Below are 26,956 nucleotides of genomic sequence, written 5' to 3'. Positions count from 1 at the left end.
GCAACCACAGATGAGAGTCTAAACCCGTATAAATCTATACACAACTTCCTCGTTCACATGCGATTAATGGTTATAGGTTAGAGGATTTTACTCTTAGTTGATGAATTGAATACCTCATGTAGACTTTTGACGGTTCATCGGTTCCAACAATCAATAAACATATATGTGTCTAAAACCTTAAGTTATCAGACTGTGCGTATAGTTCCATCCAAAAACAGACATTATAATTACTACACATAAAGTAATCACATGTTTTAACCTACATAAAACCAGCAATACCAAGTATACGAATAACCATAAGTAGTTGTATAATAACAATTAACCAGTTATCTAGTGGTAATAACTATAAAACTATTAATAATTTTTATGACTTATTATAAAAACTATATTCTTCATTTTATAAAAACATCAAATCATCATATCATACTATATTATAAATGAATTATTTTTTATTTCACCACATTCATGATGTGTGTAAAATCAACTAGTTTTAATCCTACCAACTTAAACTCAAAGACAAACACACGAAAGGCAATGTACCTATCGATTAGTAGTTTAGTTCAGGTAAGTAGGGTATCGAACACAGGGAACGGAAATTAAACTAATAACTAGTTTTAACTAAACAAGTAATAAAAGTAAAATGTTTTTTTTCTCTAGTTTTACAAGACTGGAAACTTAACACACCTCCTAACACGTAATTAACTAAACAACTAAGACCAGTAAGAATTTACCAAATTTAATAAAAGGTTTCTATTTAGGTCCAATTAATTCACTCCTATGGTTAATTTTATGATAGAGTATTATATTGATTGTTATTGGTTACCAACTATGGTGATTAGGTTCGCATTCGCTATTACCAATCCTTAGGAAATTACTCAATTTAAGCAGTGGCCAATTGTTTAAACTAATTAACTCCATAGTTCAATTATTTAGATTAAATAAGATTTGTAATTGGTTAATCAAATTGGTGGTTCAACCAACCTCTTATTTGTTGGTTTACCAAAAAAGCTCACACATTAATTTACCCATTCTCTAATTAATCCTAGTTTCATGTTCACTAATCCTAGGCATATAATGTAGTGTTCACATAAATCATATGAGGTTACAATTAGAAGATGTTCATGCAGCCTAATTGTCTTCCAATTAACAGAAAATAGTCATAATCAATGCATAAGGTTCTTTAACAAACTTAGTTTAATAAAATCACCAATAATCAATCAAATAAAGTAATAATCACACCACAGGAGTAAATTAATCTTCCCTAAACAGAAACTACGAAATTTAGCTCATGGTTACAGTCATTGAAAAGCTAAAAACAAATTCAACTAAACTAAACATGCTTTACTTATAGATTAAGTGGAAGATTTGACCTAATTAGTCTTGAATCTCTTAATTATCAAAGATTAGGGTTCTTCAGGTTTCCAAAGGTATCTTCAATCGCAGGTTACTTTCCAAGGAAGCCAGAAAAAACTCTTTAATTCGGAATCTCAACCCATATTTATAGTTATCTCAAAACAGGGTCTACTCGGCGAGTAGGTGCCTAACTCGCCGAGTAGATAGAGGAAATCCGTGTACGACAAGGATTTTTGACTTATCTTCGCGAACATTCCTGGTAACTCGCTGAGTAGGTGCGTGGACTCGCCGAGTAGCTCCAGATTTTCTCCTCTTTCTTCATTCTCTAGCTTCTTATTGCCTCTCCTTCTTCCTTTTGTTTCCAAGCATGTCTTCTGGACTGAAAATATAATTCAAACATTATTAAGTACCTTTTGTCCATATTATGCAAATAATTAGCTAATAATTGATAAAAATCTATACTAAAAATATGGCTAATTATGCACATATCAATTCATTTGAAACTCCCAACTCTTCATATTTCCATATAATATACTCAATTTATTAACTTAAATATGTTTTTAGTTGTAAATATTATCATAAATAGAAGACATTGTGACTTATCAATATGATATACTTAATTTGTTAACTTTAATATATTGTTAAATAAATAACCTACATTAATATATCAAATAAGCTTAAAATTTTAGTGTAAAATTTAAAACCTAAAGTAAAATATCAAATAATGTTTACAAACAAATTCAATATATATATATATATATATATATATATATATATATATATATATATATATATATATATATATATATACACACACACACACACACACAATAGTTAAAAGGAAAACATTAAATATAATAAATATAAAAGAACCTAAATCGATGAATCAAATTAACTAAAATATGTCTGAAAACTATATTTTATAATAACTAAAATTCAATTAATTTGTTTTTAAATTAATTTATAATATAATAGTTAAAATAATAGAAACTCAGAAATTAAATTATGTTAGAGTACGAACAATCGTTGATAATTTAAATAATCATCATGATGAAATTAAAACACGGTCAATTTTTTAAAAAAATAATAAATCATAACACTAGTAAATTACAATAGTTAACAGATATAACTAATGTTATACATATATAAAACATGAGTAGAGACCATTAAATGGTTAGATTTTAATAAGCGTTATTTTATCAATTGTTCAAATTAATTATAATTTTATATAAATTAAATGTAATAATTATTAATTTATAGTTAATATAAATGATATAAATATTTTCAATAACATAAGATTACCAAAAGTTTTAAGTTTATTTTGTGCAACGCGTGATATTCGTCTACTATACTCATAAAAGAAACATTTTACTTGCACCACATGTATTTGTAACCTCCATAACTTTCCAATTTATTTCTAATAATTATTATAATTTGGTTAATTATGTTAAATTAATGTAAGAACAAAATTCTAATCATAAATTAACTAAACTACAATATTAAAATATAATACTTTACTTCCATTTATAAAATTATGACTTTATATTTTGAACATATTATATTTAACTTATTAGTTTAAATATGTTGGTGTATGTGACCAATTATCATTTTAACGTCACAACTTTTGTAAAATTTATGATTCTATGCAAAATATTTTAAATTATTAATTTCAATATAAAACTTAAATCAAAATTTTAGTTAAACTTGAAAATAACCGAGAGACTATTTTATAAATAGCTAAAAGTTATAAATTATAGTGTTAAACTTAAATTGTAATGCTAAATTAACAAAAAAAAAAAAAAAAAAACGTGAAACTATTTATTATAATCATTAGGAATTTTCAAATAAGCAGCTTAAAAATAACTTACAATAAGAATAGTTAAAAGTAATATCATCTAAAAAGTTATAATGTGATCTTAAAAAAAACAATGTTTGTTGTTTTAAATAATTATAATAAAATAAACTAAAACTATTCATCAAAGAAATTTTAAAAAAGTTAAAATTTTGAAACCAAATTAAAATAATTAAGAGTTTCCAAATACGTTATTTTAAATAACTTATAAAAATAATAGTTAAAAAATAACATTATATACAAAAATTATATTGTTACCTTTAAAAAAAACAATATTTGATGTTTTAAATAATTACAATGACATAAATTAAAATCTTAAGCTAATAAATTTTTTAAAATTAATTAATTATAACAACAACTATAAATATCATTAAACCATATATTATATATAATTTTATTCATAAGTAGCCTATATACAGAGACAATTGAGCCAACTGGGATTATAGAATTTTAAAAGATGTTTAAATTATCATATAAATCAAAATACACAATATTTATACCAATTTATTATAAGATTTATTATATAAGAGATAACAACATCGTTATTGATATATTTAAAAAACATATATTTATAATGATTTCAAATATATTGTTGTATTCTGCGCAACGCGCGGATATTTGCCTGGTATATATATATATATATATATATATATATATATATATATATATATATATATATATATATATATATATAAGAAGGATCATTTAAGAGCCTATAGTTTCCCGAAAAACCAGAGAACTAGTTTTAGACCATTAGATCAAAAAATAGAGGGCTGAGATTTCTTATGGCAATTATGTAAATAAATGAAAAAAAAGAGTGGTGGGGGAATCTTAAGTTTTTTCACCTAAGGGTTTTATTGGAATTTCCAATCTTAAATACCGTTAAATTTATTTCTCTCTATCCAAAACCAAAGTCACAACTCCATATCGCAGATCATCACTCACCTTCTCTCCCTCTATCAATTCGTTTCCCCTAAAAGCACCACCGTCTGAAATCCATGCCGCCTCCGACCACCGATTCTCTAGTTTTTAGATAGTTGGCTACGAATGAAAGTGTTAGAAAAGCTCTAACGCCCTCACAAAACCTTGCAGATCGGGTATTTGATGATTGTTAATGGCAATCCCCGTAGACGTTGTTATCAAGCAGTCACCGTCGTCTTCGAGTTTGCGTTTTGCTTTGGAAACATCCTCGCCTTCTTCATTCCCCTGTTAATCGGAGTTCTTGCATTCTCGTTCCATCTTTTCTCGATAAATTCAATGGAACCAAATGTCGATGGACACATATATGATAGTTTAATTCCACCATGAGTATATATACGATTTTACCCTTCAAAATTACCTATTCCGATTCTATTCTTGTTTGAATTGAAATTTGTGTTTTGTCTCAGAGTTATGATGTAGCAACATGCTTTGATTGATTTAAAATCTAAAATCATCAAACAATCCAGGCTTCGTTATGGCAATTATCAACAATATGAAGGTACGATGTAGCATTCAAGGATTCAGTTATTTTTGAAACATTCATCGGTCAGAGGTAACTAATTTTATTCCCTCTCAATTTTGTGGTTAAGCTTTTTTTATTCAATGTCATATTAGTTGAGAATTTGAGAAGTATAGTGTCACTAATAGTTAATATTTAATAGTAATAATAATACCATGGAAATTAATCTCTAAAGTGTCATTTTTTGCTGTTGACCTTCAACATCAGCCATTGATGATGCAACTTCTCTTCCCAGAATTGCCTTGTTGGATTTCAAAACTTGTAATTTTGATTATGCAACTTCAAGTTTCATAAGGATGTTTGGATTCCTTGTTCCTTCTCTTACTTTTTCTTATCTTTTAGAAACTTCAACAATCTACAAATTAAGATAATGTCATTAAATATTTTACTTTTTTATCCATTATGAAAAAAGAAATCATTTATTAAAAAGAAAAATGGAACACCTGTACTTCAGCCTCTTGTCTCCTTCTATCATATATTTGAACAAGATGACGAGCACCTTCTAGTGGAGCTCCCATTACCATTGCTCTTAATGGCTCTGCCACCTGTTCAAGATTTTAAAAAACTTTCTATTTGTACTTTAACTCTTTCTATTTTTATAACACTAATTTGAAATATCTATATAGTTACATTTGTATAATAATGGTTTGTAGTAGAACCTGAGTCCCAAATGATTTAAGTATGTTTCCTCTTTCCTTCTCCATTAAAGCACGAGCTCTTGAAAAGTTTTTTTTGCAGCTCTAGATAGTATGCTACCACTAGTGCATGTGTTCTCAACACCATATTCCTGCTAGAAGAATTTCATTAGTGCTTAATCTTATCATGCTATAGGAAAGCTAATTGTAATGAAGAATTTGTCAATTCCTTCTATAAACTTCTTTTTCCAAACTTCCATTCATCGATTTTTACTTGTTTTGAATGTCACTGTTACTACCGTTCACATGTAAATCATGTAAATCACATGTAATTCACATATAAATTACATGTGATTCACATGTAAATCACATATGAATTACATGTGATTCACGTGTAACTTACATATAAATTACATGTGATTCACATGTAAATCACAAGTGAATCACAAGTGAATCACATATGAATTACATGTGATAATTCACATATAAATTACACGTGATTCACATGTAAATCACATATGAATTACATGTGATTCACATGTAAATCACATGTAATTCATATGTAAATCACATGTGATTCACATGTAAATCACATGTAATTCACAAATTACTTGTGATTCACATGTAAATCACATAAGAATTACATATGATTAACATGTAAATCATAAGTGCATTCCATATGAATTACATCTATATTTACACATGCATTTTGTGTGAATGTTCATTGTTAATTATTTTTAAAAATTTTCTTATAAATTTCACACTATATCACATTATATAATCAAATGTGAATCTTATATGATATAATAACATGTGTATCTTACATGATATGTACATATGTATTTTTTAGTGTTCTTGCATTAATTTTCTTTTTTTTTTTTTTTTTTTTTTTTTTTGTAGATTTAGAAGAATTTGTGGAAAATATTGAAAACGTGAAAAGTGATAAATTTAAAGAAAAAAAATATGGAAATCTTGACATGAAGAAATGAAAACGCTTTGAAAATTTGTAGCATTTTTTGTTTTTTATATTTTAGATTGTATTGAATAAAATACGTGTACTATTGTGTTTCTAGATTAGTAATAAAAATGAGTTTTTTTTAATAATTTACTTACGAATATTATAGTATAAGGAATATGCATTATTGCATTGAAAAAAAAATATGCATATATGCACATAAAACGTAGATTTTTTTGGTTAAAAGATTATAGTTTTTTTTCTTTTAAATATTCCAGTTTTTTTTTTTTTTTTTTTTTTTTTTTTTTTTTTTAAATTTTATTGATTTTCAAAAGTGTACAGCTTTTAAAAAATTGCAGTTTAAAAAAAATCAATTTAAAAAAAAAATACTGTTTTCTAAAAAAATAAAAAATCTGCAATTTAATATATATATATATATATATATATATATATATATATATATATATATATATTATTTTTATAAATTTTTTTTCCGAAAATTTGATTTATTACGTTGATTTTTGGACATTTTTATTAATATTTTCAATGACGCACAAAATTAAACATGAGATTGATAAGATGACGATCATGTCCTTAATGAGTTAACTTTGATCTAACGCTCCACCTTTAGTTCTCGGGTTTTCAGAAAACTATGAGTTCTCAACGAATATATATATATATATATATATATATATATATATATATATATATATATATATATATATATATATATAACCTAGTTATCTTCCACGAAAATAGTTTAAAGGTGGGGTCGTTAACGATTGAAATAAAAGATCTGCACAAAAGTTAACTGATCGGGCTTATATTTCAGCTTTCCATTTAAATGTAGTGAATGAATAGGGTGAATGTAAAGAGTTACGAACAAACGGCTGTATTTATCATACAGTAAATTCCAAACGATCTTATCAACAATGCCTGGTATTGAGCCAAGCCAAACCATTTTTTGGGTTGGCTGGTTGCAAGCTGTCAGCTTACTGTTTTAAACAATACTTGGCTGAGCCATTCACTGTTCATCGGCTTAGGCTAAATGGGCGTGAAACATCGGCTCCATTGCAACGTGTTGTTCTGCCGATCGCCTGGGCTTCTTTGAGAAAACCGCCACCGCCTCTGCCTCTACCTCTTTGTCTTTACCTCCATTGAAACAAACGGGTGGATATTTCCTCATCCACTCTCCTTTGTTCATTCGTCGGAATCAGAAGGGTAGGTGATCAAAATCGGAGGTACTTCTCGCCGTCCGTCATCTCCATCGCCATCGAACGCTAAATCCTAACCGCTAGACCGCCTTACATTGTCTTCGATCATCTGAACTCTTTCTCCTACATCAGAATATCCGGATGGAATCGAAAATATCAGGCCGAAAGGGCCGACATCGACCCATCATCGTACAAACGAACTATCTACTTAGGTATGCACCACCGCATTACGACCGTTTGCCCCTTCCACCATGGCGCCGCCGATGTCTATCTCTATGCTATCCGTGGCATACCAAAAGACGGTGATGCTGCTGACGGAATTTCAAGTAATCAAATCATCTGCTGCTGTTTCTACCTCTTTTCTGTCTTCGATTAAAAACTTGCGTTATAGTTTGGTCGAATCGATATCTTAGGGTTTTTTGCATCTGGGTTGGTGTTGGAACTGAAAAAAAAAATGGTGGGTATGTTGATTTTGTTTCTTCCAAATCAGTTTCTTTCACTTTATTGATCGATTTCTCACATGATTATGCTTCTCTATTTTATTCCACCAGATGTCGATCAAGAACTAATTTGAAACCGTTCTCTGGTCCAGTTTCCATCGTTGACAGATGAAAGGTGCAAATGTGAAGAGTTAAAGTTGGTTATGCAGTTATGCTAATTACATCACTAGACCTATGAAGGTTACTGGATTTGAAGCTACTTCTATGCTTATTAGCTTAGATACATATAGGTATCTTTTATTGTTTTTTATTTGATTATTGGTCATTTGTCTGATTTTAGGGTAAAAAATTATGCAGAATAGCTGTGGAAAACGTCGCTATATAACTAATTACTCATTTATACTGATGCACAAGGGAGCAAAATTATGGATAAAGTTTGATACTTACTGTTGAACATTCTGTTTTCAAGAGGTAGAAGATATAATAATCAATTATTGTTTTTCTTTGATAGTGAGTTGGAAAATCCAGCCATCAAAGACCTTTAACTCTATATGTATGTGTCTGTGTGTTTGTTTAACTCTATGTGTTTCTTGTTTTGTTTATTAATGCGTAATTGTGTGTTTAACAACAAAGTTCCAAAAATAAGGAACTCGAATCTCAACTATCTTGCTTGCATTTTGTGTTAAATAAAAGCTTCACCAGCAACAATTATCTTGCAAGACTTTTAGAAATCATTACTTTTTTTTTTTTTTTTTTTCACAATTACACCAGCTTAGTTTTACATGTTACTAAAAACATAAATTCCCTTTAACTAATTTATGTTACCATTTTTGCTGCTTGGTGGTGTTGTTGACTATTTTACCCTTTTTTGGAGTGATTATAATGTGTGCTTTTATGATATGTTTAGTACATACCTGAGGGAAAAGAACTTCACTTCCACATGAAGAAGCTTTAGTAAAAGGCACGTAAGACTGGTGCTACAAGGCCTTGCTACACATGGATTGGCATTTGTGCTGAAAAGGACATATAGTATTTTATTTCTATCATTTTTTATTCTTTTTTTTTTTATTATTTATAAAAATATTTGTGTTGTTATTTTCAACTGTATTTTAACTTATGTAACAAAAAAAAGTAAACGGAAATTGAAACTACATGACAACTTTGGTCAGAATACAATTTGTACAATCTCATAACATCCCTTCATTTTCTTCTAAAATAATTATCTTTATGCAAAAGACATAATTACCCTTGGTAGAATACAATTTGTAAAATCTTAATTTAAAAAAATATAATGTCAACTAAGTATAATATCTGAAGGCAAAATATATAGTAGATATTATTTTATGATCTATTTAAATTTAATAGTAACTATTTAATTAGGCATATATTCCTCCTAAATTTTATAAAAAGTTTGAAAAAAAAAGTCACGAAACTTACTTTTGAAGCACGCTTTACAATTACTTCTATTAGAAAGTGGTCACACATGATGATCGGTCTCGAGGATTATGGAAAAATCAAGAAGGTAAAGAGGAATTGATATCGTTTTTGTGATAAATGAATTGAATTTGCGAACTATTTATAGGGTCGAATGGCATTCCACGTCGTGGCATTTTGGATTAGTTCGTATCCGTCTTTGGCCACATGTTAGGTCGGTGTAAGAGCTGTTTCTGTGACTCGCCACATCGTGTCTATTAGTTTGCCACGTCGTGGTGAACTGGTTCCAAGCATTCACGATTTGCCACATGGCATGCTCTTGGGCCGCCAAGTCATCATTTTTATCGAGTATTTTTCCAAATCTTCGAAAAATCGTATATTTTGCATATGAGCTCTAACATTACGTTATTTATATCCAAGCGTATGTATTTCCGAGTACTACAACTTTACTTTAGATCTTAACAACTAATTCTCACTCTATTTTAAATTCATATTTTTATAGAGACTGCATTACTAAAATCATAACTCATTCATACGAACACCATTCTTGACTGTCTTTATATGGACGGATTCATATTTACGAGATCTTCAACTCTTGTTTATATTGTTTTGTCTAACAAGTAATTGTTCTTTATTTCGATATTCAGTGTCACATACAGTTGTATCGGATGCGATTAACTTCTTCATAAAAAGTGAGATTTAGGTGTTCTTTGTTGACGTGCACTTTTGGATTATCTTATTATTTATACATTTTGAAGTATAAATTCGTATTTTTATTAAAAGTTGTTAGATATTATAAATTAAGCCTACTGCATTTGATGTTTGTCACGTTCACAGGTGACGATCGTTTGACTTAATTTTAATATTGTTGTAATATTGTTGCAGTAAGAAGTACAAGGAAATACAACCACTGTTTTAGGAATAGATAATAATAAATATTCAATGCAATTTACATCTAATTGTGAGTCGGTCTCCAATAGTTATCATGTTAAAAATCTAAATATACTTGTATTGATTATGATACTTTTATGTTTAATCCTTAATTTGAAAAATTATTTTGATTTCTGATGTCGATGTGAATGTTGCAGTTGCTTCATGCATTAGTGAATCAATGATAACCAAACAAGGGTACCCCATACAAACCATACACACCTCCGTGTCATATACTTTTCTTTCAACTTCTCATTTTAAACATTCTCTTTGGTTGATTCTTTCTGCCTTTGAGGCATCATGCTTGATCATGCTCTAAGATCAGTAAGGTGTAGTGTATTTTTTAAGAGCATAATTGATTTTATATAGTAGACAAGTATAATGACTTTATGTCCAATTGATTTGATATAACAAACAAATATAATGACTTTATAATGACTTTTCGTATGGAAGATATAATGGTACTTGTTTTTACAATAAAAGTGAAGAGTATTCAGCTGAAATGCTTAAACCAATATTGGCTAGAGTAAAAAAAATAGTGAGGTTAGAGTTTTACCAATAGCTAAATATACGGGGGAAGCCTTACTTTTGGAATTTGTAGATTAGTTAAATGTTATGAATCATACTTGATAAATCCTCAAGTTAGTCGATAATTAATAAGGAAACTATCATATTTCTGTTTTTAAATTTGGTAATTAGGATCTTCCGTTTTAAATTTGGTAATTAGGATCGTTTAGTATTTAAGTCGAATTTAGAGTTTTTGTTTCCTTATTGGCATCTTTTGTTTACCCCTATTTAAAGGATAGTCAATCATGAAATAAACATATGCTTTGAGTTTTAAAAATTAGTAGAGTACGTTTTAGTAGTTTAACCTAATCTCCTTTAAAGGAGGTTGGGTGATCCATAAGTTACGAGATCCAACTGTTGTATCCTTAGGCGTTACATTAGATGTGTACACTTAAGTTGAGGCTTCAATATGTGAAGGGATAAATAGGTGTTTCTTTTGACTTAATACAGAAAGGACGATAGGTAGATGTTGCACAACATACATGCATCATATATTCAATGTTTTTCTTTTTGTTTCTTTCTTTTCTCTTTCTAATTCTAGTTGCCATGAATGGAAATATTTAATGGCTCAATGGCTTAATTTATTTTCTATAGGTTGGCAAGAGTAAATAAGCTTACAACATCTTCATATCTCACGAACCAGGGTATTTCATCTGTTATTTTAAATAAAAAAAATCCCCATTAGGTGGTAAAAAAGAAAAAGGAAGATACTTGTCTTGATGATGACTAGATAGATCTCCAAAACCAGTTATGAATAATTGAGTGAAGCGGGATGAAGAAGGTTCAGTTGATCAAGAACCCTCAAAGAAGACACTAATGATGATGAATCAAGTGCTGATGTGGCAAAGTCAGAATCCAAACTAGAACATGCTTTCAAAAGGAGTGGACTATATCTGATACAATAGTAAACTCCAAGGAGCCTTCAAATTCTCAATCATTGAATCACACAACTTCAATTTTAAATAAGTAGAATATCTTGCTCTTTGAAACATGCAACAAATTTATTCATCACTACTGATTGCTATTTGAAACATGCAACATATTTATTTATCACTACTGATTCTGGAGGATTATCGACAAATTTGGACAGTATCCGGAGTAAAGGATTTTCGTTCCATATATGGAAAGTTGCCGGAGATTTCAACAAGTGGAATGGATAAGGGGGATGGTATGTAATATCCTCAAATCGGTCCTATAAGTTTTGGTCCTTTTTAATAAAATATTTGTTTTGAACATATAAATATAATAATGATACGTATATAAATAATTATAAAAGGAATTAAATTAAACCCAAATTTGAAAATATCGAAGTTATTTGGTCATAACTTGAATTAGGGACTAAAATGAAAAGAATTTTTAAAAATAGAGTTTAGATTACAACATAAAATGTTGACCAAGCATCTAGGTTAACAAAATCCTTAGTTTAGAAAATACGTGACAAATTGACTATAGTTGTCAACACTCTTAAACCTGTGACTTTAAGTTTTCACTCTCTTCAGTCTTCCCATTTTAAAGTTGATCGATGGAGGGCTTGCGGAGAAGAAATCTCATGGCGACTTTAAGAGGAGGACAATGTTTAGTGAGAAGTTTGAAGGAAAAGTTGTTGAATCTAAGTAAAATCTTTCATTAGAGATACTTGAAGATATAATCTCCATCTCTATTTTCACCCCTCTCATGTTATCATTTTTGAATAAAAAATAGAATATGAATTTTAGGTTTATTATTGAAGTTTTAGATTAATGGAGCATTGAATCAAAGATTAGGTGATGATTCAACACCAAAAATTCCTTATGTAGTTGAATCACCAAATTATGAAGTTTGGGTTTTCAAACCCTAAATATTAGGAGAGATCCAAATATCTATAATCAATAACTCAATTGAATGGATTTATTGACTTAAGATGTATTCTAGATTTTCATTAGATTGTCGTTAAAGATATGAATGATTTGAGTTGTAAATTGGCAATGATGAAATATGGTATAAATTAACTTAAAATGTATTCTAGATTTTCAATAGATTGTCGCTCAAGCCATATAAATAATCATCATCTCTAATGGTGGAATATGGTGTTTTGAAATCAAACCTCATGATTGGAGTTGTAAATTGGCAATGATGAGTTGTACCCTAGCCCTAGTTATAGAATTAAGTTCAAAAGTAGATGCAATGAGATCATTGTTGATCCTTATGATGATTCCATTGCTCCATGAAATAAGTGTGAAGTAATTAGTTTATTCATTGAACCTGTTTCGGAAAAAAACCTAGTGAGATTATTCCACAAAGAATGTAGCTTACAATGCTAATGTGAAGACTGCTCATGGTTTGATCAATGCACTATTTAATATGTACGAAAAACCTTCAACAATGAATAAGGTTTTCTTGATTTGAAAGTTGTTGACTCTAAAGATGAAGAAGTGTGGCTTAGCATTTGATCAATTCAATTAAGTCATCTCAAGGTTGATTTTGAAGGAATAAGTCGAGTGGTTGCTATTATTATCATATTTGTTCGATAGTTGGTCCGATATACTTACAAAAATTAGCAGCTCAGGTGTTGAGGAATGTTGAAGAGTTGAAAGGGATAGTTACTACGTTGTTCAAGCCTTCAAGTGAGAGATTTTGGGGTGTGATGACTTGAGCAAAGGTACTTATGGTGCGAAAAGGTGCTTAATTGGTGAGAGAATGCTCATTTGGTAAGAGAATGGTCATTCTGACGAAAACAAGCTAAAAGCTCTCCTATGATGTGATGAGGCATTGGCGTTCCTATGTGCATGAAAGGTGGTGATGGACATCCCTCAAGGTTGAATGTTCTGGAGGCATCTAAATAACATCCCGTGATTGGTTCATATGCTAATTATGGATGGTCCGACCCATCAGAATTAAGGTTTCCCATGATTTCCTACAAATAGGTCTACACATTCCAACCATTGTCTATCGCTAGTTTTTGTGAGCACATTCACGATGACAATCATTCTTAAAGCACATCCATTGGAGCAATTTGTAAGCATGAGATAATCTTTTGGATTGAGAGTTCAAGTGATGTGCAACATTGTGAGAAATTGTAATTGTTCTTTGAAGTTAATAAAATCATGTATCTCATTCTTTCGTGAACACATGTTACTTTGACCGAACACATAATGTATTTAGTTTTTAGTTTTATGTTTGTAGAATTATCAGTTTTATCTTGCGTGTTTTACTAAATCTAGTTTATCATTTGTATGAAATGCTTAATTTGTTTTATTGAATTCCCAACAACAAAATCCCTCAAGTTATCATCTGAAATACTCTCTTACGAGTGTGATATATGTTAAAAAGAATATGAAGATAATGTTCATTTGGAAGAAGCAATAAGTAAAAGTAAAAAAATGATAGTTCGTGGGCGGGGAAATACGGGTACACCTAGTTCAATAGGTTGCTTAATCAAATAATTTTAGAAACATTATTTGTAACATGTTTGTATTCGAATTTAATGGAAGAACAAAAATAGAACTTTTTTTTTTTCGAGTTGATTTCTTGAAATAATGTTTCATTTGAGTTGAAATCATATCAACACTAAGAAACCGATGAGGGTCTCCAAGATCTTTAAGAGAAAGACAATCATGAAGTTATTGGAGAAAATTTCAAAATAGTTGTCTAGGCATTCCATAAAACTTGTATAGATATTTGTTTGGAAGTTTTTTATCAATAGAATTAAATCCAAATTTCGTTCAATGGTATAATATCCTCACCTGTAGATATTTAAAATATGTTCATTGTCACAACAACTTAGTGATAATTCTATAAATAGTTTGTTAATTTATCATGAGATGATAAATTAAGGGATAATTATACCAAGTCAAAAGATTGGGGTTTAAAACCTTTAAACCTATCCTAATCCCATACATAAACCGACCACCCTTTCCATTTTCTCTCATCTCCCTCTCGGTTCTTGCTTGCTCTCGACATTCATTTCCTCTCCAACTAGGGTTTGCACTTTTTACCATCAAGAAAAAGGAGTATCGTGTCATTTTCCTTGGTCACCATTTTGGGGTGCTACCATATTAGAGAATTTCTAGGTTGGTCTCTAAATCATCCAAGAGAGTAGAAGGAATCGACTCAATAAAAGAAAGTTACCATTCAATCTTCTCTTTTTAGTTCTATTATGTTGCATTAAATTTATGAACTTATGATCCTTGTGGATTATGGTTTTGTATATTTGCTTCCGTTGCATATTTTATGATTTTTAAAGTATCACCATATCGTTTTTTTAGTTATACTTGTATTTTATATATAGTATGCCTTGGAACTACAAGGTAGATAAAAATACATACTTGATTTTTGTTTTTTGCCCTAAAAGTGATAGATTTCCACCAAATTCTCTTCCACTATATCGGTTTCTGTCAAACGTACTAGACAGGTTTCCACCAACAAATTAATGATCGATTCACTACAGTAGATCTATGAAGAGGAGCTCCTACACTGTCTACACATTTTTGGTATTACAAATAATGTTTATAAAATATAAGGTACCTCACATCACTCTCATCAACAATTTCTATAACACGGTGAAAATCAGGATATGTTGGAAAGACAAACCGATATTGGAACTGTCTTCAAAATCTATCTTTACGGACACCAAATGCAACAACCTATCAAAGTTCATATTTATGGGCAATGATACACCATAGTTCTTAACATTTTCCATATTATATTGAGTTTCACCATTGTTTTTTGTCTCTCATGACCATACAATGCAAACAACAATAAAAGTAATGTTCGATAAAATCCTTTTTGTAAGAATAGTTGATTCTTAAGACTTTTGAATTTTAACCATAAATAAGTACAAATTCTAGAATTTTGTATATAAGTTTCTCTAATAGGTCCATTTATATTACCAAAGTCAGATTTCAAGTATAAAGGTCAAATTTTGCAGTACGAAAGTCAAATTGCATAGTAGGAATGTCATATTTCGTTGTATGGATGTCAAGTTTTATAATGCATAGGTAGGTGTCACAGGGAAATAAATAGATTTCGTATGGAAGGATTTCATAGGGCAACATGGGATGATTTTGTAGAAGGGAAGAGATTTTTCATGGAGTATTTCATAGGGGCGTCGATACATAAACGATGTCACAACACCTACTAAAAATAGATGGTTATAGATGGTTGTTTTGAAAAATCATGTACTTTTCACCTAATGTTTGTGAAAAGAGATATAAATGCTATTGTCCTTTTGGCTAAATAATACACAACAACTTTAGCCTCCATTATTTAATTTTCAACCTTGTATTTGTTCTTAAATCATGATAAATCATAACATAACTATCATTATTTAATTCATTCTACTTGCAATCCGTCATATGATACAAAACATCACATATATTCATCACATCATAATTAAAGCTTATATGTAAAATATATTTTCCTTATCAATTTGTATGGTTGGTTGTAACTTTGTGCAAATTAGGATTTAAGATTTAGATATCTGTACATTTCATAACATAAATATTTTGCTATAAATAGAACATGCATGAAATGCCTTCAACTTGCAATCCATAATATGGTACAAAACATCACATATATTCATCACATCAATAATTAAACATTACAAGTCTATAAGTGGTTCATGTTTGGTCATCGCATGTCATAACACTTTATTACCAATATACCAAAAATGAATATACTAAAAATGGGCTATACTTACTAAAACACATGATCACTGTCACATTAATATATTACATGATACCTAAAAGTTGTGATGTTACATGAAAGTATGATTCTCTAATAGGTAAATGAATAAAAATATGTTTTTTTAATAGGTAAATGAACGTTAATTAATATGTTAGAGTTTTCTTGTATTTAACCCTATTTCTATGGTAGGGTTTCGTTCTTTAAAATCATATTATATACTTATACCATTTCCAAATTGTAGTAAGAAAAACCTATGTACTCACTACTAGAAAAAATGGTATTAGCGACAGAATTTTAGCGACGGAAAAAATCCGTCGGAAATTACAACAGGTTAACAACGGATTAAGAAAACCCGAGTACAAAGATTTTACCAACAGTTTGCTAACGATTTAGCGACAGAATAAACATCCGTCGGTAAGTCGTTACAATTTTCCGACGGAAGACCGACTGAATTTAGGAACGGATTCGAGACGAAATTTAATAACGAACTAGCAACGGAAATTAGAATGCCTATTCTGTATGGGCTACTGACCCCCCAAGGCCTTAAGCCATTTAACCCAATCTACCATATTTTAAAACCCGATCTGATTCCTTATTTTGAAACCAATGTAACCCTTCTGCCTTCACGATCCAGATACGCTTTTCGACCGTCGAGCTTCGACCATCGCACACAGTTACCAGTTACAAGTGTGCAAGCATCGCCGCTTACTTGTGCTATCGCCAACCATCGCCGCTCACTTCTGCAATCACCAACCATCGTGACCTCCTCTCTTCTATCTTCTCGTTTTCCCCCTTAACTGCACGATCCAGGTATGATGTTGCCCTAAATCGTTTTTCCGTTTCCTTTTGCTCTTTCGCACTATGTTCGAAATCGCACAAATGAAACCCACTCACAACAATCGACCTCGATTTCATGATTATTTTTCCGTTTTAAGTCAGATTGGGAAGGTAATTGGTAGAGGAGGGTACCGTATTCAGAAGATTCGAGACACTACGAGAAAACGTCAAATGTAATACGGTTATTACCATATCTCTATTTCTTTCTCATTATCCGATATGACTCTTCCTCTCCTTTCTCTCTATTTCTTTGTTGATGATTCTATTTGTGGTTTGTAAGTGCACATAATGTGTTCGATGTATTGCCTCATTGACATTATTAATGGTTTTTGACTTAGATTTCTGTTCTGATCCTTACCTATCCGTTCATGATCAGTGGTGGTTTGAATTTAGGTTAATTGGTTTTAAGAACATCTTGTTATTGTTTGTTTATAACTGATTCGAGAGGATTTGGATGATCATATAAAGATATATTTTCCTATCAACTCCTGTCCAGTAGATAAGTATTTAGAAACATGGACATGAATACATTTTCTTATCCCCCTTTTTAGTAGTTATTGGAACATTCAGATTAAAACTAAAACTGGCGCTGTGCTTATCTAGATTATTTTCCTAATCAGCTACAAACAAAAAACCTTAGGAACCAATAGAGAAAATCCAATACAAATTGTATAGCTTTACGTTATCAAACAAACTGATTTTGAGTCCTTCCTTTTGCTTCTTTGTTTATACAACAAACGACTATGGTTAATGTTGCATGACTCATTAGTTTAGCATCTTGTTTTCATAAAGTTCGATTTTTCTTGTCTAAGTTTATACGTGTATGCTAGTCCCATGTTTATAACCTTTGTGTTCTATTTGGAAATGGCATATACGAAATCTCAAATGCAAATTTCTTTTTTTCAAAGCCAAATGCTTACATTAAAAGGTTAAGAAATGGCATGTGAATTTGCAGCAAATAGTGCTTTAAAACCTAATTTCTATAAGATTTTGCACACCGTTAGGTCATGCCTATCCCACAAATCTCTTGCCTTCCAAGGGCATAATTGGAAGTTGTTGTTTACATTAAAATATTAGCATCAAAGCAAACTCTAAACTTTTTATGCCATATTTATTCATAGGCTTCTGAACAACAACAATATATGTGGTTATCTTCCATCAGAATTTGGAAATTTCCCAAATATGCTGATAGTGTAAGATAATATTTAGATCATAATGAATTAGTTAAATCATAAATGCTTATCTATTTGTTGATCCTATCATTCAGTCAACTTGATAATAATCACTTTGATGGAGCCGAAATTCCTGCTTCATTTGGAAATCTATCAAAAATAGTGAAATTGTAAGTTCTATTCAGAACATCCTCTGCTTTTTTCATATACAATATAATGATAATGATTCTATAATAGACAAATAAATGAAAGTTTTGAACTTGTGTTGCAGAAGCCTTAGAAACTGTAGCTTGCAAGGAGTTGTGCCTTATCTTAACAGAATAAAGAATCTTAGCTATATGTAAGTTTTTTCCTTTTCTTTTAATGTCCCTCATTTCTAGGATGAAATATATCACTTTGTTGCCTTATTGACCTTCAGTAATTAGTGTGTTATGTTACTTTTCCTCTTCTTGAAATTGGTTCAAATGAGAGGCTTGTGTTATGTTACCTCATTTCTAAGCATAGTACTTTCAAGATTTAGGTTTAACTGAAGTACAATGCTATAATTCTACCAAGTTTGTTGGTTCAACTGTCAAAAGTCCAACAGTAAGTTGTTAACCAATGTATGCAACAAAGTGAATTTTTTATTATACAGATATGTGTTACTATTTTTTTTACGAATTTTGATTCTCATTTTTATTGTTTAGATGGAAGAAAGGATGACATGATGCAACATGGTTGTTGAAGCTGGTGGGAAAAATGGTATTTTTCCATTTGATGCTACATCGAGGTTGTTTCATCATACTCTTCTCAAATATTTTAATTAGTGACGGTTACCTTTCATGTAAATAGGATATAAATTTTAATTTTTGCTTTTATACAGGTGCTTTTAGAAAAAGATTGGCTTGTTTTTGGGCATCCATTTTCAGAAACGGCAGGAATTGAATCTCTGAATCTTATCCGACAGTGGTTTACAATTACTTATCATTTGTGTTAAAAAAAGTTTATATTAGATTTTTCTGACTTTTGTGTGTTTTATTACATCTTTGTGCATGAGAGTTGTTTAGAATTACCTATTATTTATGTTTAAAAACCTTTTAATTTTATATTTGTTGGTTTTAAAATATAGATATGTTTTAAAAAATTTATGTGTTGAATATGTAATTATTTTTAATTTTTTCATGAATTTATAATTTTTTTTCATAATGCCAAAATCCGTTGCTAATCTGTTAAAAAATCTGTCAGTAATCCGTTACTAAGCTATTTTGAGATTCCGTCGGTAATCAGTTAGTAAATTATTCCGTCGGTAATCTGTTGGAAACATATTCCGTCTGTAATCTGTTGCAAAAATATTTCCGTCGGTGATCCGTTATTAGTTACCGACAGAAAAATCCGTTGCTAAAATTTTGTTGTAGCTGTCGGAAATCAGTTACAAACAGTTAGCGACAAGAATATACCGACGGATTTTGGTCTGTTATAATTCCATTAGTAAAGAGTATTAGTGACGGTTTACCGACGGTTTTGGCCGTTGGTAATGCTCTTTTTGTAGTAGTGACTTTTATATTCTGCAGGTAAATTTAAACCAATTTCAAGGAATGGGTAATAATAAAAAATTTAAAATAATACCTAGTCTCGTGTATTTCAATAAATTAACGGACTTCTTGCAAGACTTATTTTTGCTTACATTAATTTGATCAACTAATTCACATAAGTGGATAAAAACTGGAAAAACAAACCTTAACATTCGCTCCCTCTTTCTCCTTCTCTTAAATTATTCTTACTCTTGTCTTTTCTTTATTGAATATTTAATTGATTAATTTGATTCAAATTGAACAACAATATCCATGTGAGTGGCAATATATTATTTTGTTTAAATATTTAGTCGACAAAATAATGGAAATAGAATCACCATTCTGTACGTTTTAGATTTTTATCTAATTTTATCTAATAATGTATTCAAAGTCAAATAAGCTTTTATATTATTTAAATAAATTATAAATATTATCCTTGTATCGTATTATGTTCTTTCCCAATGCACTTCTCGGTTGAATTGATATATTGATATATTTTAATTTTAATACACGTTATGTTGAATAAGATCCGATCTCCCAAAAGCATAAACACTAACATAAGAGATACGATTGATAACCAAATACCAAATACAATTATACAAACAACTGGAACAATAAAGTTTAAAATCAGAAAATTGAAGTACACACATTTAGTTTTCTATTAATTAACATTAATTCAAACCACAACAACGTTGGCCTTAATTACACCAGCCATATTTCTTAAGATCTTGGAGGTATAATCATCAAACTTTCGGTGTTCTTCGACCTGAAAATTTTATCCAGTTGAGGACTGATATTCAAAGCAGATTGTAAAACCACAGGTGATAATGCCTTCCAAACCGACACTTTTCCAGCTAGTTGCTCGAAAACAGGCCTGTAAAAACACTCAAATTGTGAACAAAGAATTTGATGCTAAATCAATTTAATTAACGAGTGAATATATAAAATATGACTCACTTGGAGGTATTTGTGATCGAGAAAAGCTCCATTCCAAACTCATCTGCAATCACAGTAACAGCAAAGAATTGAGGAACAACCATCAATTCCCCTTCTCCCACTTCATCATCAAAACTAGGAGTTCCATCACCACCCACGACCTGGATCCGACCACTTCCCTTGGCGACATAAATGGATTGAACCGACCCGTCTGCCACATAGGTTGGTGCCAAGATAGCCTTACCTTTCAGTCTCACAAATCTTGCACTCAAACCCATCCCAACAAGCATCGGAAAATCTTTTTCCGTCAAGGAATTGATGATTCCACCGCCCTTCACAACTACACCCGCTTCCGGTTCCGGAGTATCAATGGCTCCATATAGTTTCTCCTTAACGTCTTCACTTGCATTGGGAAACTCAATTCCATCCTTCAGTTTAACAATCAGAGCGTCTGGTTGGCTTGTTGCAATATCTTCAGCTTCCTTGTTGCTCAGGCCGAAGACTTTAGCAACAACATCTGATTGGAATCCGCGTAGAATCCCTAGAACTCCAGCCATGAAAAAGTAGGTGAATTGACCTGGGATTTGAGCTTTGGTAGTTTCACCGATGAATACAATGGTCATATCGGTTTCACCACCGTTGAACCACCATGACACCACCCCACTTGGCAGTGGAATTACATCCCCTTTCTTGATCACTACGACTGTTTCTTCCGTACTGTTAGGTGCCACCAATCCAACCGTGCACACACCTGTATACATGAAGGATATATAGATTCATAGCTAGTCATTGATTATCAAAATTACGTCGACGGTATATATACGTACGTACCTTGAAGAACATAACCGAATTTGGAGGAATCAGCATAGTGAGGAAGAGCGAATCCAAGAGGGTGGAGGAGAAGCTTGCCGGCACCAAGCTTTGAATCCTTCAACAATGGAGATTTGGAAGTTGACCATGAATAGTAACCTCCACCGTCACCCTCATAGGCCGTCTCGTCCGCCGCCTCCGCCACCAATTTCATCTCCATGTTTCTTTTTGATGTCAAAAATGGGAGATTTGCTAAATATATGTATCGAGAATGTAAAGGTTTGATTCCGTTCTACAATGAAAATGTAGGATATTTTTCGTTGCACGCAGGGGAGTGGTACATACATGAGTTTTTATACTAAAGATTAAACGGAAAAACTTCACAGTCTTTAGCGGCTTTAGTCCTTTTGACAAAAATATTTGCAACCAAGTCCTTATGGTCACTCATTCAAACTAGTTATACTTATTATATTGATTTTCTATTTATTAATTGTTTTAATTATTTAAAAATACAAATGCTCCAACCACTCCCTGTTCCGCCTCTCGCATCTCTTTCTCATGTTCAAGTGTCTCCCTCTCTAAGACCTTGTTTTCGAGCTCAACTTAACGAAGGAAATGAAGGGACATGGATGAAAGTGAAAAAAAAATCGTTGTTCCTAAGTTTTTAATGAGATGAATTGAAAGGTCAACTTTCCTTTTAACTCAGGAACATAAAATATATTTTTTTCCCTTTCTTCTTTCTTCTTTTTTTCTCTATGTATTCTTTCTCTTTCTTTTCTTTTCTTTTTGTTGCTAAATCTCGAGAACAAGGTGTTAACCCTAACACAGTTCACCTTATTCTCTCTTCTTCTTTTCCCTAAAACCTAACCTACATCGAAAAGCACCAAGACCCCTCATCTTCCTTCTTCATGTCTCTTTTTTAAAGTTGCGCTAACCAAACACAACTACCTTCATCGTCATTCAGCTTTGTCGTTGACCAACATAACCACACCACCACACACCACCCTTTTGTCATTTTAAGACCACCAAATGCCACCATTCGTTTCTCTACTATATGATATCTTTTTTATTTTAAGCAACCTTCATATCTCTCTACACATCATTAGTGAATGAAAACGACAAACCCTCTGCTCCATTACCGCCACTTAACTCGTTCGTATTAGTCAACCACTATAAATAGATTGAGGAAAAGGTGGTGATGGTAGTTGTATATTGGCGAGGATTTAAATTTGTCGTTTCTAAGGGAGTTTCTAAAGGTTAAACGTAGGTTTCGGAAAGATACATTTTTTAATGGTAAAGAAGTGTTAAAGAGTAGACCTCTAATTTTTTCTCTTTTTGGTTTTAGGTTTCTCTAAGCATAATCAGTAGTATATTATCAGATAGTAGCTATTTCTATAGATGAGCACAAGTCGGTTTGTGGCTAAAACTGAACCAAACAATAGAAAATTGGTTTTTCGGCTTAAAACCCATTTGGGTTTGGTTTCTGCATGGGTTGGTTTTGGTGTGTGTTTTCGGTTTGAGAGAGAGAGAGAGAGAGAGAGAGAGAGAGAGAGAGAGAGAGAGAGAGAGAAAGAAGGTGGGTGTAAGATCTTGTTTCCTGCCATTTTTGGGTTGTGGGCCGGAAGTCGATTGTGTAAGGCTTTGGGACTTAAGGAGACAAAGTTTAGTCATTATGGAAGGAGGTAATATTGGTTATAAATTGACTAGCCCGTATCTACGAGCATTACAAGTAGTCTTATCGATCTTTTGTGGTGGACGTTGACCAGTGCACAAGAATGTGTACTCGATCCCTTAATCCTTCACGTGACTCACATGTACATGTGAACAAGGAATTAGTCTTAATTTTTCAAAGATGAAAATTCTCATTCATCATACAATACAACTTGCATGATTCCAAGTTTCGGTCCAATTGAAACTTGGGTGATGAGAGTCTTTCCTTATTTTGGTAAATTTAGACACTACCACAAAAGAAAAAATCAAATCTATTTTCCAATATTGCTATCAATGGAATCATATAAACAACAATTTTTTCACAAATGCCATTGTAATGAATTTTAAAATAAATAAAATTAAAACTTTTTTTCATTTTATTTTAAAAACTTGCGAAAAACTTATCCTTACAATGCAAATGCATATGAAAACTTGTTGTTATCTATTCCTAAGCAAAATATCATAACTCTTAAGCAACCGCTCAAAATTCTGATCACCGAATCATGCGATCGAAATCCATCTTCCCAACCAGAATCAACATATTCTTCCTTTAAGTTTCCTCTTTTCTTTGATTCTTAAAACATCAACATGTGATCTAGTCACTTTATGTATAAGAATCTCAAATAGGAACTTAATTGAGTTAGATAGTGGACTTTACCCGAAGTAGAGTCAAACTTTGACTTTTACCATCCTAATGAACTTTCAGGTAAATAGAGCAGCTTCGCAACTGTGACATCCCCAAAATCACGGCCAGAAAAGACTGATTTTCATTTATGCTTTTAAAATAATTTCAGAGTAAATCCTTTTGATTTGAAAGAGTTGCGGAATTTGTTCCCAAAAACAAAGTATGATAAAATAAGATTTACCAAAGCATTTCTTAAAGAAATGTATTTTTCATTATATGATCAAAACTCGGGATGTCATGTTCCGATACAGACCATAAAGCATAAACGATAACATTACAAGTCATTCGACAAATATATACATATACAAACTTGTAAACAAAACAACTTGATGATTCATCCATCTTATGCCCTTGCGCCACTTCCTGTAATACAAATAAAACTGAGTGGGTCAGGCTTGGGAGCCTGGTGAGCATATAGGGTTTTCAACCCACAATAAATAATTATATTTAATTCCAACAACCAACAATAACCCAATTACCCATTCCCGTTATTCTCACTTTACGTCCGTAAAACAACTAACACAAGAGACCTAGTCTTAGAATATTTCATCGGGGTGACAACACATGCATTCGGGGGTTTCCCAGTAATATATGTCAAATAAGGCAATCATGAGGGGGATGGAGTACAACGAATGAACACCCAAGTTCATTAACACCTACGGGTGGAGAACCTGCTAGCGTTCCACAGGACTGTCTAGAAAAGTCTGTGGTCGTCATCTAAACTCCGCTAGATGACTGAATCAAAAACAACATCGAGGCCTGTCATCTGTTTATCACACGTCAACTATCTACCCATGTTCTACCCGACATATTAGTAGATAAAAATATATATTTTTATACATAGTTTAAAACCTATATAGCATTCTCATTCAATACATATTCCAAAACAACAGATGAGACACATACACATAACACATATTTCATAGAGGATAAATCATATCTATGAGATAAAAGAAAGTGAATATACATTCACACATATAGCACAAAATATACACATAAAACATATTTCGTATAAAATAATTCATAATTATGCGTTAGAAGAAAGTAACTACACACTCACTTGATCAGAAGATGATCGGACAACACTACGGCTTGTAGAAGTAGTATTCTTCGGTGAAACCGGGATCACTTCACACACCGGTTTCTCGCGGGCAAAGCTTCGGCTCGAAAACTCCTTTCTTCTCGGGATCTTCGGGCTTCGGGACTTGGTTCGGGTCTCGGGATTGATACCGGGGCTTCGGGGGTACTTCTTTGCACGTAAATCGAGGTAATATGGGTGAGAGATGAGAGAATGAGGAACCCTAAACGGATGACCCTTCAAATCTATTTATTGGGCAAAACTGGCCCTTGCCACGTCGTGGCACCTTTTTCCACGTCGTGGGCTTGGTCGTCACTGCATGCGTCATCGCAAGTTGCATCTGGGGGACTCCCGGAGGTATCAGAAGACTTGCCACATCGTGGTATCTGACAGTTTTGGGGTTTCGCGGCCCGAACTTCAGAAATTCATAACTTTCGCATACGAACTCCGTTTTCGACGTTCTTTATATCGGCGCGAAGGTGATATTATGCTTTACAACTATCGTTTAGACTTCATTGGCTAATTTTGACTTGATTTTTAATATATTATAAGTATATTACTTATATATTATTTTTAGTAGGTCGGGACAGGAAAACCCTGTTCGAAATTCATAACTCCTTCATCTGAACTCCGTTTTCGTCTGTCTTTTTATATATCAATGAGATCTTCAATTCTCATTTAGAAATTTTTGGCTAAATATCACTCGATCTCTATTTCGAGTATTCGGGCTGCATACCGCTAAGTCGAAACTCCGAAAAATCATAACTTCCTTATACGAAGTCAGATTTGGGCGTTCTTTTTATGCACGCTCTCGGTTTAAGGAACTCTACAACATTCGCTTAGATCACTAATGCTAAATATTGCACTAACGTAAATTTCACTTTTTACGTCATTCAGCGTTGCCGGTTCTGCCGTGAAACTTCGACAGGTCCTAACTTCTTCGTTATAACTCGGATTTTGGCATTCTTTATATATTCGGAAACCTCGTTTCAACTACTACAACATTATACATAGATATCGGCTTTATCTAACATTTCATTTTGACGCTTATTTTTATTTTTAATTAAATTAAGTCACACAATTAAACACATAACACATAATACTCAAATATTTCATCATTAATACTTCAAAAAGAGTTACAAGGGTTAACCTAGACTATTACATCAATGATAATGTCTAGCCTAGAAATGCGGGCGTTACAACAACCAATTCCCCTTCCTTTGACAATAGAAACATATGGACCCTTTGTGAATGGTACACAGGATAATCTCAGACTTAGCCTTTCTCTTTACCATTTGGCCAACCGAGTTGACTATGGCCGATCCCTTTCCAGTGGGAAGAGAAAGCTTTTCTGGATTTCCAATGTTACCATTGTCAATGTCCATGAAAGTTTGGGAAGTCGATCTTCCAATCAAATTTTCTTTACCAGTTCTCCAAATCATTGTTGATTCAACAACATCAATCAAATAAGTAAGATCATTAAGGGTTATGTCATAGTCTGTTACATAGTAGTTCCAAAGGAACTCACTATGTGACTTAGGAAGTGATTGAAGAACCTTGTCAACGACCAACTTTCTGAAGACTTTGACACCCAACTCTCCTGGCCTGTCTATATATGACTTCATCTCCAAGA

The 26,956-nt window shown here is 31.7% G+C and overlaps 2 protein-coding genes and 3 long non-coding RNA genes across 12 annotated transcripts; 2 read left to right on the top strand and 3 right to left on the bottom strand.

Annotated features, from left to right (window-relative positions):
- Positions 1 to 1,314: 1,314 nt before the first annotated feature.
- On the bottom strand, positions 1,315 to 9,488 carry LOC145047562 (uncharacterized). Its single transcript, XR_013682280.1, has 6 exons — positions 9,388 to 9,488; positions 8,865 to 8,963; positions 5,366 to 5,493; positions 5,150 to 5,251; positions 4,861 to 5,061; positions 1,315 to 1,732 (listed from the first exon to the last, which is right to left on the bottom strand). It is a non-coding gene; the product is annotated as an uncharacterized LOC145047562 (long non-coding RNA).
- Positions 7,173 to 8,116, bottom strand: LOC145047563 (uncharacterized). Its single transcript, XR_013682281.1, has 2 exons — positions 8,031 to 8,116; positions 7,173 to 7,952 (listed from the first exon to the last, which is right to left on the bottom strand). It is a non-coding gene; the product is annotated as an uncharacterized LOC145047563 (long non-coding RNA).
- Positions 7,830 to 9,109, top strand: LOC145047561 (uncharacterized). The gene is made up of 4 exons (XR_013682279.1): positions 7,830 to 7,967; positions 8,062 to 8,240; positions 8,308 to 8,421; positions 8,858 to 9,109. It is a non-coding gene; the product is annotated as an uncharacterized LOC145047561 (long non-coding RNA).
- A 7,584-nt stretch (positions 9,489 to 17,072) lies between the features above and the next one.
- LOC145047560 (putative LRR receptor-like serine/threonine-protein kinase At5g37450) lies at positions 17,073 to 19,719 on the top strand. 8 transcript variants are annotated; one of them, XM_078995856.1, is made up of 7 exons: positions 17,073 to 17,355; positions 17,481 to 17,555; positions 18,504 to 18,575; positions 18,650 to 18,724; positions 18,826 to 18,894; positions 19,241 to 19,323; positions 19,417 to 19,719. In XM_078995856.1, coding segments are annotated over exons 2-6 (234 nt in total). In that variant the 5' UTR covers positions 17,073 to 17,355; positions 17,481 to 17,553; the 3' UTR covers positions 19,257 to 19,323; positions 19,417 to 19,719. The 8 variants fall into 8 exon arrangements, 2 of the variants coding, with proteins under 2 accessions (XP_078851982.1, XP_078851981.1); XR_013682277.1 differs by lacking the exon at positions 18,504 to 18,575 and adding an exon at positions 19,069 to 19,156 and having other exon boundaries at positions 17,114 to 17,355; positions 17,485 to 17,555; XR_013682276.1 differs by lacking the exon at positions 18,504 to 18,575 and adding an exon at positions 19,075 to 19,156 and having other exon boundaries at positions 17,115 to 17,355; positions 17,485 to 17,555.
- A 931-nt stretch (positions 19,720 to 20,650) lies between these two features.
- Positions 20,651 to 22,191, bottom strand: LOC145047559 (11S globulin seed storage protein 2-like). The gene is made up of 3 exons (XM_078995854.1): positions 21,872 to 22,191; positions 21,062 to 21,791; positions 20,651 to 20,978 (listed from the first exon to the last, which is right to left on the bottom strand). Exons 1-3 carry the CDS (start codon positions 22,068 to 22,070, stop codon positions 20,825 to 20,827), a joined length of 1,083 nt encoding a protein of 360 aa, XP_078851980.1. The 5' UTR covers positions 22,071 to 22,191; the 3' UTR covers positions 20,651 to 20,824.
- Between the last annotated feature and the right edge of the window lie 4,765 nt (positions 22,192 to 26,956).

This window comes from Lactuca saligna, chromosome 5, assembly GCF_052625555.1.
Source record: "Lactuca saligna cultivar CGN05327 chromosome 5, ASM5262555v1, whole genome shotgun sequence".
NCBI classification, from domain to species: domain Eukaryota; kingdom Viridiplantae; phylum Streptophyta; class Magnoliopsida; order Asterales; family Asteraceae; genus Lactuca; species Lactuca saligna.
The sequence above is the reverse complement of the archived record's forward strand: the minus strand, read 5'-3'. Positions and strand labels throughout refer to the sequence as shown.